The sequence below is a fragment of the Accipiter gentilis genome, chromosome 23, assembly GCF_929443795.1.
Source record: "Accipiter gentilis chromosome 23, bAccGen1.1, whole genome shotgun sequence".
Lineage (NCBI taxonomy): Eukaryota > Metazoa > Chordata > Aves > Accipitriformes > Accipitridae > Astur > Astur gentilis.
This window is the reverse complement of record NC_064902.1, coordinates 13879172-13891247: the sequence shown is the minus strand read 5'-3', so window position 1 is coordinate 13891247 and position 12076 is coordinate 13879172. Positions and strand designations below refer to the sequence as shown.

At 47.2% G+C, this 12076-nt stretch overlaps 1 protein-coding gene across 1 annotated transcript in view; it reads left to right on the top strand.

The window, feature by feature from the left end:
- The first annotated feature begins 8316 nt into the window (after nt 1–8316).
- The window catches only part of GRIP2 (glutamate receptor interacting protein 2), a 292459-nt gene continuing 288699 nt past the window's right edge, over nt 8317–12076 (top strand). Inside the window, exon 1 of the mRNA XM_049827181.1 lies at nt 8317–8480. Coding sequence (XP_049683138.1) covers nt 8426–8480 — 55 coding nt within the window. The 5' untranslated portion in view covers nt 8317–8425. The remainder of the gene's footprint in view (nt 8481–12076) is intronic.

The window sequence follows — 12076 nt, the reverse complement described above, 5'->3', positions numbered from 1 at the left end:
AAGATTAAATAGGTAAGGAATTCCCCAAAAGGGCTGTTAGCTTTGCAGGAACACCAAAACACATACCCTAAGAAAATCCACATTTCTTTTGCTTGAGTGATCCTTGTCCTGTTGTTGAACTGGACTCCAGTCTCCAGGACAGGCCTCTTGATACAAAGGTTACTTAAAATAGAAGCCGAGAAGGCACCAAGTGTTGCTATATGTATCATAAAAGAAAGCTTAGAGTGATTATAGATGTTATTTTAGAAATAATTGAGAAAAGAAATATTGAGTCTCTGTACAAAGAGAGAACTTGGAAGTGTGTGTGGCACTGCTGCCATTAGTCAAATATAGACAAGTGGAATGAGAACTAGAATAATACTTCACAATGAATAACTACATCAGGCAAAAGTCCAATGATGGCTCTATTAAAGCCTTGATGAGTGCCAAGCAACTCCTCAGTTACACCAAGGAGCCGTACAAAATGTAAATTCCAGTATTTTGTGAAACACTGGAGGAGGGAGCCTACACTACATGGAAGTTAAGGGGGCTTTAAATTTTTTAACTCTTGGCCACAGTAGTTATTTCCTTGCCAGCTAGTTTGGGAGAGATCAGAACACTGAAATGGCAATTACTGTCTTTTTCCATCCCCTATGAATGTACATGCAAAAATACAGACCATTTTCATTAAGATCAACAGTCAATATCAGTGATTTGCAACTGTCTTGCCTCCTTCTCTGATCTGAAATAGACTGTAGTCGTTAATGTGTTACTTACTGACAGCTGGAGATGGGTCACAATGAGAAGGACAAGGAAGCAAGACAGTCGTAGTAATGACTTCTAACATACGTTGACAGAGCTGTAGTGTTGCTTTCTGCACCCTGCTCATTTCTTGAACCGCTTCTGTTCACCCACCAAAAAAAACAACCCATTGAGTTTTATGTAGTGGTAATATTGAAAGTAGTCTTCATGAGGTGCAGATGCCGATGTTCCTTACTGAGAGATGGATGGATAGTGTTTCTCTGCTTACTATCAAGTGCAGTAGTTCTGAGTGGTTTCTGGTGGAATAGATGAGTGCTTAATGCCAGCTCTGGTTTAAGGGAAGCTCAGGAGGGAGCCTGAGACTGTGGCATGATTGATGGGTGGGTCCAACCCTGTCTTCATGTCCTAAGCCATCTGCCACTGATGCACAAATGAAACTCACCTCACAAACTGGTTTAGCACAGCTCCTAGGTCATGGGGTCTGGATGCAATAGGATCAGCAGGACCAAACAAGTCAGAGTCAAACCTGCTAGCTGCTGCCCTGACTCTGGCTGTTCTGAGCATGTGGGATGGTTGGTCTTGTCCTCACTTTCCTTTCAGTGCAGTTGTAAATGGAGTTCTGGGCATGGCAGGTACTACTGTCATGTTAATAGATGGCACAGAAGTAATTCTGCTGTGAATTTCTTTCATGGTTGTTGAAAAATGCTAAGCTATTCCTGGGAGAAATGACAAATCCTCGGTGAGCAACTTTTTTTTACTTGCACAGCCAGTAAACAAGAAAGATGCAGTTTGGGAGTGTGGGGATAGCTTAGAGATCCTTCTCCATATAGAAAATTTTGTCAATCAGGAAATCAAAGCAAAATGTAGAGCATGTCCTAATTGGAAACCTTCCCAGGCTGAGATCTGTCTGATACCTGGGGTTCTCGGTGGTGCAGAGCCAACTATCCTGTACCTGATGACTCTTTCACTTAAGTGATTTGTAAAACTTCCCTGAGGCACCTCTGCAATGAGGAGTAGAGATGAAACCTTATGTAGCCAGAAGCAAATCTTGCTGCTAAGTGAATGCCTGGAATGAAAATCTTCATATAGCAGTGGGATGGTATGGGGATCTCTATTGTGGGTAAATGGTGATAAGCACTGTTCTTGCTTGAGAGGATTATGTGACTCCATGAAGGTGAATACTCGGACATGGTGCAAATGGGTGACGTTTTATTAGTGATGCTCTGTGTGTGTGTGTGTCTACGAGGAAAGATGGTGTGTGTGAGGGAGTAATTGACAGAAACGAAAAAGGGAAGGAGAGAGTCCTGAAAGCAGTTTTGAAAGGGAAAGAATATGTTTCCAGCAGCAGCAGTATCTTCAAACACAAGTTAGAAAAGTGGCTCTTGCATTGCTGTGACTAAGTTCAGGCTTGTTTTTAAATTCTGTCTTCCTAAATAACAGTCCAGATCACGCAGTGTCTTCACAGTAACCCAGACAAAGCTGTCCGCTGGCCATCCTGAGGAGCCTTTGCACCAAATGGCATTGTCTCTTATGTTGTACAGTTGTAAGCAAATATTAACAGTATTAAGCAACTGTATCGGCTGCTAGTGCTTCAGGCTCTGTGCCGACTGCTCGGATTTGGAGGGTACACAGAATAACATGTAACATACACGGTCACCTCAGCGTATTGAATTTCTGACACTTGCCTCAGTAGCCTGGAAATCAATAGGCAACAGCTGCAGTGGAGGTCTGGGCACTGCACAGCCCTAAACCCTGCTGTTAGCAGGGGAAGAGGCACAGACCTCCGAGTCTTGATTAAACACTGATGTTTTGGGGCAAGCAGTGAGGAAGATGCAAAGCTTCTCTGGCTTTGTCTTGCTACGCGGTGTAGTCCTGCCAGCACCATCTTCTACGTTGCTGGGTCACTGGTAGGTAAATGTGGAGAATCTCTGTGGCAGGACATCGGCAGTAATTGACAAGATTATTTTGTTTTGGGAAAGCAAGGTGGACATCCAGTCTAGTGTTGCTGGCAGAAAAGGTGTCTGGCGTTTGCAGCTTGCAGCAACAAGTAACAGCATCTAAAAGCTAAGAACCCTCAAAGGAAGCAAAGCCAATCCTTTGGTGCTAGCATCAGCCCAGTAGTCAGGTCAGCGAAGACACACCTTGTGCCCAGGAGAAGACACCTGATGACAGTGGTGTTGCAGGAGGAGGAGAGCCAAGTGGAGATACCTCATACCACTGGGTTTGCTGGCTGGCAGGCAGCTTCACTACTTCAGCCCTGCGAGCTTGTTGCACACTTACTTTGCAGGGCTCTTGCAGAATGAAGATGACTTTGGAAGGAGGTGAGGGACTGGTCTGAGCTTCTCTGTGCTTATGCTGTAATTTCCAAAGAAGGAGGTGAGGAACCGACTTCGGAGCTGACTCCAAGTGTGCCTTTGGGACAGAAACAAGGAGCGCTTGAGCTCCCTTCCAGCAGGAACAGAGCACAGTGATGACCATATCCTCATGGTGCCCATAAATAGGGTGTATACTTGTGTCAATGAAATCCAAAGATGGTCTCTGTGCCTGTCTAAAAGGTATTCAGCCTTTCAGAGAGATGAGTATCACCCAGAAGTGGCAGAATGACAGATCGCTTCCAGCCTTCAAAACCTAGTTGGACACGAGTACTTCTGCAGAAGTCCATAGAATGAATGTATGCCCTGAAGTTCCCAATAAGAAGCAGGCAACAGTGTAAACTGTTTCCACTGCTTGTGTTTAAGGCAAAACAGAACCAAGTGGGATTAATAGGTAAACTTGCTATTAATCAACCTCTGGTAGTGGTAGCAATATGAAGATAATCCATTTTAAAACTGCCTTTAACCGTCTTCCATGACAGGATTATTTTTAAATTCCATGATGTCAATGCTGTTTACTGCTGTCTGTGGGCTATGGGACACACAACTGCATACAAGGGAGAGCGTAGCACTCATCAGTGAAACAAACACCCTGATGCTGTGTTGTGACAGATTTATGCCTTATATCCCCAGTGCCATTCCATGTGCCTGGGAGGTGAAAGCAGAGACCGGTTCGTCATTAAAGCAGCTGTCTGCTACTTACATGCCATGGTGGGGTAGAAATAGGTTGCTCATAGTTCCCTGCCTGCCCCACATCCAGTTGTAAGGATACAGGTTGCACTGCTTCAATGCTCAGTAAAATAGCCCTGCCTTGGTAGAGAAAGAAAATTTATCTTTTACTTAATTAGGTCCAGGAGGGGGAGAGAGAAAGGAAAAGATTTTTCTACATACCTAAATACATTTCCTTTGTGCAGTATTACATAGGTGAAAGTAATTTCTAGCTTGATCTTGAATGCTGTCAGGCAGTAGCAGTAGGTCAATATGGGAGGGGAAAGCCCACAGTTCCCTCTGTTTCCCCAGAGGGTTTCATGATGCCTCCAGATCACTGTTGAAGCAGGGTGCCCTTGGAGGGTGCCACCTCGCTAGTGGTACATCTTCACTCAAGCTGCTGGCAATGGTGGGAGAACAGAACACCACTCCTAAGGGTTTCCCAAGTGCCAGATCCTTATCGACTCAGAAATGGCAAAAAGGGAACTCTTAAATCACTTGGTTTGGGGCTGAAAGTGAAGATTGTCTCATTTCACTAATTTTCCTGGTTGCAGGGAGTCAGCTTATTCTCACTGTGGGCTGATGAAGTGAATGACCTTCGGGGTGAGGGAATACACGACAGGAGAATTTGCTAGAGATGTCTGGAAGCATACAGATCAAAGACAAAATGGAAGCTAAAGCACCTGGACATTCTCCCTTAACCCTTGCAGGAAAATGGGATCTGTACTTGGGAGCCTCCTCTCAGCACACATGCGATATCACTGTCTGCTCACCGCTCTGTGCATACAGTGTGCAGGAGAGTGTGAGATCCATCTGACTTGAAAAGCCTGGTTTGCATGCTTGGTGACAGAGCTGAACCTTTGCTCAGTAGCCAGCTCCCGAGATTGGAAAACTTGGTGCTTTCACCTTTTCTTCTTACAGCTGTAGTGGTATTTAAAGCACAGTGGACCCAACTCTCCTCATGCCAAAGCAAGCTGCTGGGAGGGAGATGTAGAGCTTGAAACTACCTAGGGTTCTAGAGATTATGTTCCCTGCAAACCTCTAACTCAAGACCTACCTTCATCTCTCCAGCCCTAGAGAGACACCCCAAAACACATGCAAGGAAAAACTTGCTTTTTTTTCTGAGCCATGCTGCCTGCTTTTGCTGCAGGCACTGCAGGGCAGAGACCTTCCCTTTTGCCCAACTTACAAGCAGCTGGGACTTCAGTCATGCTGCACTGTGTGTGTGTTCCTCAGTGGGGCAAGGACCACCAGCTGGTGAAACAGTCAATGCACAGGGCACGGTTAAGTCACCACAGATTGCCCTGTCCCAGGGCATATGGCCAAAGAGGAATCTGCCTCCCAAATTTGGTTTTACAACCATTTCTGCAGGATGGTGCAGCTGGGTGGGAGGACAGCAGCACTTTCGGAAGTTGTGGCAGTAACCATGTGACTGTAGTGCCTAAAATCTTACACCTGGACATTTCTGTCATACAGACAGCTTAGACACTGCTCAGGGACACAGATATTCTCTTCTGAGGTTTCCTATGGATTTTCTGCTGCTTGAAATATCCCTCCATGCCTCCCCTCCAAAGATGTACCATAGCATCTGTCTAATATTGATTCTGCTTATGAATGCACTACCAGTATTTTTAGCTACGGTTTGTTTTCTCTAACAGTTACCCATGTGAATACCGAAGTTAGGCTAATGTGGAGCGCTTGAGAAAATCTCACCATGCTAGCTTTGGCTCTTTCTACTATAATGTATGTGTCAAATTCAATTGTTAAAAGCCCTGAGCTACATTTTCAGCTAGTAATTTGCTTGCTATTTTCATGTTTAATTATTTCTGTGGCACCAATGTCCTTTAAAAGTAGCACTGTTGTAGCCATGACGGTCTAAAGAGATTTAAGGGAGAGAGTCTTTCATAAGATCAGCCAGCGTAAATGGCAAAATCAGATGAGCTTCTAGGTACAAAAAGTGTTGATTTGACCTTACTTTTAAAAGGCCCTTCCTATGTCACGTTTTCCTCAGACTCTCATTTCTTTTCCTGAGAGCGATGTTAGATTGATAATGATCACTTTTCTGGGAATCCTTTTCTAATACCCAGAATCTGAATATCATCAAGCAATTATAAACTACAGCTGAGGGAACTAAGGCACAGAAAGGGCAGGTGATTTGCCTGTGTGGGTGGTTGAGTCAGTCCTATAACTCAACAGTGCTTGTCTCCGTGTGCTGGGTCTTAACTATTGAACAAGCATTGTCTCCTTCCACCAGGATGCGTGCTGGCTTTAGATTAGTCCTTCTCTAAAAAGCTCCTTAGTTTCATTGTCAGTTAGAGTATTTGGTGCATATCATCAGCTTCCTATAAGTTAGTGTGATGTGCCCTGATCAAATCCAGCTATGGAGTTGTGATTTGTTGCGAGTCCCAAAGGTACCAGGTACATTTGCAATGAAATTGCAGAGGGCTGTGTTTTCCCCTGAGGAGCACGCTGCAGAAATGTGTCATATTTAGTGTAAAGAAAGGAGCCCTTTCAGAAGGTGTAGCTGGGTGGGGAGTCAGTCCCTACTTATGTTTCTACTCTGATGGTAAATGTGGGCAAAAGTATCTTTTCGTTTCTGTGATTTTTTCTGTGCCGCTAGTGGGGGACAGGCAGGGTCTGAGCTATAGCAGTGCTCCTGCTGCTGCTGGTCCTTGGGAAATCTCTCTTAGAAGTGATTGCTCCAGCTGGCTAGAATAAGCCTTCAGGTGCCATCACTCCAATCACTGTCCTTTAAACTGATGGGTAATTCCCTGGTTAGAAATATGGAAGGGAGTCAGTCTGCACGGTGCTGCTCTTCTTCGCCGTGATGGGAATCTCTCATGCAGTTCTCAGGCATTGCATGCCACTACCTGCCCTCTGTAGTGTTGCAAACTCTTATGCTTAAATTAAGAGGGCTGTTCTTAGGGGTTTATGATTATCCCAGCTTAACACACTGGGAAAATACACTACTGATAGCAACTTCAAAACAGATCGTCTCCAGCCCAGCTCCCACATTGCTCTTCAAGAACTTGTGAGGGGGGGAATAAAAAAATACTTCACTAATTTAACTGTAGGCCTTTAACTCAAGTCCCTCTGTTAGGATCCTCATTCCTTCAGAGTCCCACAAAGTTGCGGACCTCGGTAGGTTTCTGCGTTCAGCCCCCTTCTGCAGAAACTGGTTTGCTCCCTCCATGTGCGCAGGGCTGCAGGAGGTCGTTTCAAGCAGACCCCCTCCCAAGTGCCTTCGGGTTGAGCCAATTCAGTTTTCACCAGGCAGCGCAGAGGTTTCCAGACTCCTGCTGCCCAGCTTGGCATATGCTGTGTCACACTTGGCTGCCCTGTAAACCTGGCTGCCAGTGTCCAAACTGGCAAATGCTTCTCAGACGTGAGCTGTGGGCAGAGCATGGAGGGTGAGGCTGCTGCCCCTTAGCAGGCTGCTCAGCTGTCCTATGACAACTGCTTTTCATCCAGGTAGGGACAGAAAACCTGGTCTGAAAATTAAGCTGAAGTCCACATGAATGCATTTAGATGGATGTATTGCTTTGGTATTGGAGCCACCTTGTCTAGTGCAGGTGGTGTCAGACGCTAGCCTTCTGAAGCAAGAATGAGCTCATACTATCTCAAGGAGAGCTTGGTCCATAATATTTTAGATTATAGCAGACGTAGCACATAACATTATCAGTCTCACAAAGGGAGGCAGAGATGTAGAGTGAGACCTACCAGCCAGCTAATAAAAGGCCTAATGAAGAACAAAAAAGCTGCTAGTCATTGCAGAGATATGTTGCCCCCAGGAAATTAAAAACATGAATACCCTGGCATACGCAATAAACATCTCCTTTGTGTCTGTGTAAAAGCACCGAAACCTCTGGAATATTAAGAAATGACAAAGATCCTTTTAAGTCCCCCCCCCCCCCCCCCCCGCTTCAGCTGCTTGCAAGTGGTGATGAAGGAGATGAAATACACCAACCTGACTGTTGTGCAACTTTATTTACCAGAGAGCCCAACTTCAGAATAAATACACGCATGGAGGAACGCACCTGTGTTAAGGCTGCCAGACGGCTGCCGCTCATTCAAGGGAAGAGGGGCCAGGTGAAAGCTGTAAAAGGAAGGTAGAACACGAACGGCGTGTTTTCCATACCTTTCCTGTGCGTGCATTTGTCCAACACCAGCTGGTTATTTGGGGACCCGCAGAAACGCCGGTACGGGTCAGAGCCCGGTGCTTGACAGCAGCCGGGGGCCCATACTTGTCCAGGCTGACCCCCCCCAGGGGAAAACCTATAACAATATAGAGAGCCATAATTTTTTCCTAAACGCCCCCGCTTCTGCCGTACTCTCGCCATCCGCGGCTGGCGGGCAGCGCACCGGCGCGGGGGGCGGGCGGGTGCCCGGCGCGGCGCCCCGCGGGGCCGTGCGCAGGCGGGGGCGGGCAGCGCCGCTCCCCCCGCCCGGCCCCGCCGCCGCCGCCGCCGCCGCCGCATGCACCGCCCGGCAATAAAGCGCCGGGGAACCCGGCCGCCCTCGGCAGCGCCGTTCCCGCCGGCCCCCCCGGGCCCCTAGAACCGGTGCCGCTGCCCCGGGGGGAGGCAGCGCTGCCCTCCGCCGCGATGCCGGGCTGGAGGAAGAGCCTCGCCCTGTGCCTGCAGCGGATGCAAGAGGACGGTGAGCACGGGCGGGGGGGGGGAGAAGGGCTGGAGATGCTCGGGTTTACCCTCCGCCTCGTTTTTTCCTTCTTTTTTTTTGGGGGGGGAGGGGGTCTACCTGGGAGGGAGGCAGTCTTCTGCTGGCATGGAGCTCCGCGAAGGAAGGGGCTGGGGGGGATGCTCTTCGTGCCGGTAAACTTTGCTGCAGCAGATCTGTCCTTCCATCCCCAGGCTTGCTTGGTCTCTGCTTTATTTTTTTATTTATTTTTTTTTTTCTTTAAGTGGTGGGGGCAAGGCTGAGCGAGAGGTGGCTGCGCGGTCCTTTCTGGATATTTAGAGGGGTTTGCAGCATCTGAGCTCTAACTTTCTAAAGCTAGCGGTCCTGCTGTTTTCAGCTGGTAATTTTTCCCCAGTGCCCAACTCCAACTGGGGATTAAAGGGTTTGCGAATTGCACGGAGGACGTGTCGCGGTAATCTGATTCCTATTGTGCCGCTTACTGTTGCTCACGGTGACTGTGAATTATTTTGTTTACATGCTCGAGAGTGCGGTGTTAAATAAATGCTGGACCTGCAGCTCGCAGAAGTCGGGAGAAGACATCCACAAGGTGGCACAGCATAAGGGAGGTTTAAACCTCGCACTCCGACTCCTGGGTTTGTAGATGAACGGGGATGAGGGTGGTGGGGAAAGTTTATGTCTCCGAAATGAAGTGCGGTTCCCATGTGCTTTCCTAAGACTCGGGTGGAGGAGCTGATGGTAGATGGGCAGAAGTAAGAGGGAACGTGTGTCTTACTAACCTTGGCCGCTTTGGTGCAAGCAGTTAATGGCAGGTTTTTCTTTTACATCCCTTTCCCTGGCTGCCAGTCTAGATGGTGCACTGGTAAGCAGACTTAGCAAATATCTGAAGCGGCACTGTTGCATCATTTGGTGTGAGTAACGCAAAAAAATCAGGGAATTCTCTGGTCCTGCTGGTTAATAAGCACGGAGAGAAATTGTGCTGTTAGGTGCCCTGTAAGGTGTCAGGACAGAGTCGTTAAGCTGCTGAGTCTTTTTGATGCTGCTTCCTTGCTCCTATTGCTTTGGGAGAACACCATCTATTTCTCCCACTGGACCCCTCTGGGACCATGGCTTCCACCCAGAGACTCCAGCCACCTGAGACAGAGCTGTTAAAAATCTTGTCCTGTAGAAGAGTAAATCAATCCCCTGTTCAACACACCAAGACCTGTCGGCATGAATTCAGCCCCGTTGTGGTGCAGTGCTTTGTAATGCTGCCCTGCTGCAGCTGACAGGGATGCTCTGGCACCACTGGACCAGGGATAGCTTTAGGGGCCTTATAAAAACACTTACAGCAGCAAGCTCCTGATGTACACCTGTACTGGGTTAGCATGTTTGCCAGGTTACTTTCTCTGTGACTTCATATGTATGTACTGGCTCTTGTTTCTGGGGTCTGTGTAATGCCTTTCCTCCTCATCTTCCCTCCCTCTGACTTCAGTCCCAGCACTGCAGTGATTCTGTGAGTGGTGTACATCCCTTCAAGTATGTCTGGGCATTTTCCCTAGTGACATTGCATTTATTTCCACGGGTGGCTCAAGAGTAGTCAGTCTTTGGAAGTTACCATTTAGTTAATCACAGAATGGTTTATCTGGAGGAATAAATCTTGCAGGCTTGAGCTGATGTGCTGTGTAGAGGAGGAGGTATATGCCTGCTAAAGAATGTGCTGAGTTTGTAGAGAACTTCTTTCCCCTTTTCCCAAGGCGACCGGTTTGATGGTCGTATTACAGCATATCACTGCAGAGGTAGCAGAGGAGGTATTTGGTAATGTTTTTGTAGCACTGCAGTGTTAACAGGTATGGTATGGGGTTTAACTGGATGCTAGAGAAGGTTTTGCATCATGTCATGTATAACACTGTCAGGAAACCTCTGCAGGGTTCTCTTCAGATTTTGATTTTGCAAACCAACTTCCACCAGTCTATGAAGAAATACTGACTCCTGGTTTTCCTTATTCAAAACAAGTTATGTCTGCCTTGTTGACATCTCCATGGCTATGCAGATGTGGTAGTTTTTGTTTCAGGTCCCTAAGCCGGGGACCTTCTCCCCCAGGCATGCGTGCTCTGGCCCATCAGTGTGTTAACTTCCTCTGAGGACCACGGTACTCAAGTTTCCAAAAGAAATGCCCTGGTGTTCAGCAGGAGCACAGTTGTGATTAGAAGAGTTGTTATATTTTGGTTACTGAATATTAATGTGATGAGCATCTCTTGTAATTTGCAGCCATTCAGTGCTGGGTTGGAAGCTTCATTAATCACAGTTGGCATTCAAAAGGTCAGCCGTGGTAAGTCACACAGGGAGGGAAATGCAAGATATACACAAACTGTGCTGAAATATGATTGCCATTTCAAAACGCCACCCAAAGTGAGTTTCCTTAGGCATGTTTTCCCTTAAAATTTCTGTCCCTTGGGGGATGGGGGTGACTCCTGACCACGGTGCAGAAATGCTTTATCCTGTAATGTATTGTTGTTCCCCACCACAAGAGGGTTGTATATGGGATGTGCTACTCCTCATTCTGTTTCATGCAGGAAAAAAAAGAATTGATGTTAATGGCTTGGAAATTCTTGGTGGAAAACGTGTTCCCTCCAGCCTATATTGCTAACAGCCCTGTTACTCCCAAGTCAGGGGGTCAATTTGCTTCTCTCTGTGTAAACTCTGGGGTTGTCTTGGACCTGGGAGCGGAGGTTAGAGCATACAGCCTGGCGGTTCTGTCCATAGCTATGGATACAGAGCTGTGCAGCCAGATCTTGTGCTGATTTACCTCCCTGATATCTGGTCATCTCTCGGGGCAGTGGAGAGAACTAGTTGGCCATGCCAGACCCTTTCCCATCCTGATTTTCCCCCATGGGCTACTGTCCTTTATGTGAGGACTGCAGGATTTGGACTGTACCCTTGCTGCTCCCAGCCTTTTAGTAGCTAAAGAAGCAAAGGCTAATTTCTGCTTTGGGAGCATGAATGTATGTGGGCAGGTGGGAAAGTCTCTGGGGATTTTGGCACATCTGAGTGGATGTAGAAATTGGATGCCTAGAAAGGATAAACTGTATCTTCAGACTGAGCGGTGGAGATGCTTTTATCCTAACGGATGAAAATAAGTGTTATCTAGATGCGTATGACTTGTATAACGTGGGTCACAGTAGCAGGCGGACACCCTTTGCTAAACCTGAGACATTTTTCTGCTTCTACTGGGAGGGAATACAGAGTCTGAGTGTAAATTTAGGTTGTTGATATAATTCCCCTTCCTCCCCCAGATGGTTTTCTGTCAGTAAAACTAGAAAATTTGACTCTCACCTTAAAAGTCCAATATGATTCCTTATGACTACCCCCCCCACCCCCCCCAAACTCAAACCTTCAGAAAGACTGCTGTAATGTGATTATAAAAGGTGAAGTGAGTTACCCACCCCTTGCATGAATCATGGTGCAGCTGGAAAGGAAGGGGGAAAGGGGCAACTCGGATCTGCTCCAAAAAGTGACAATATTGCAGGATTGCGTTGCTGCTGTTTGCTTCCTTCCCTTGTATACGGCTCCGTGCTGGTTACCTTGGAAACAGCTGTAGGAGCATATAGGGGCATTTT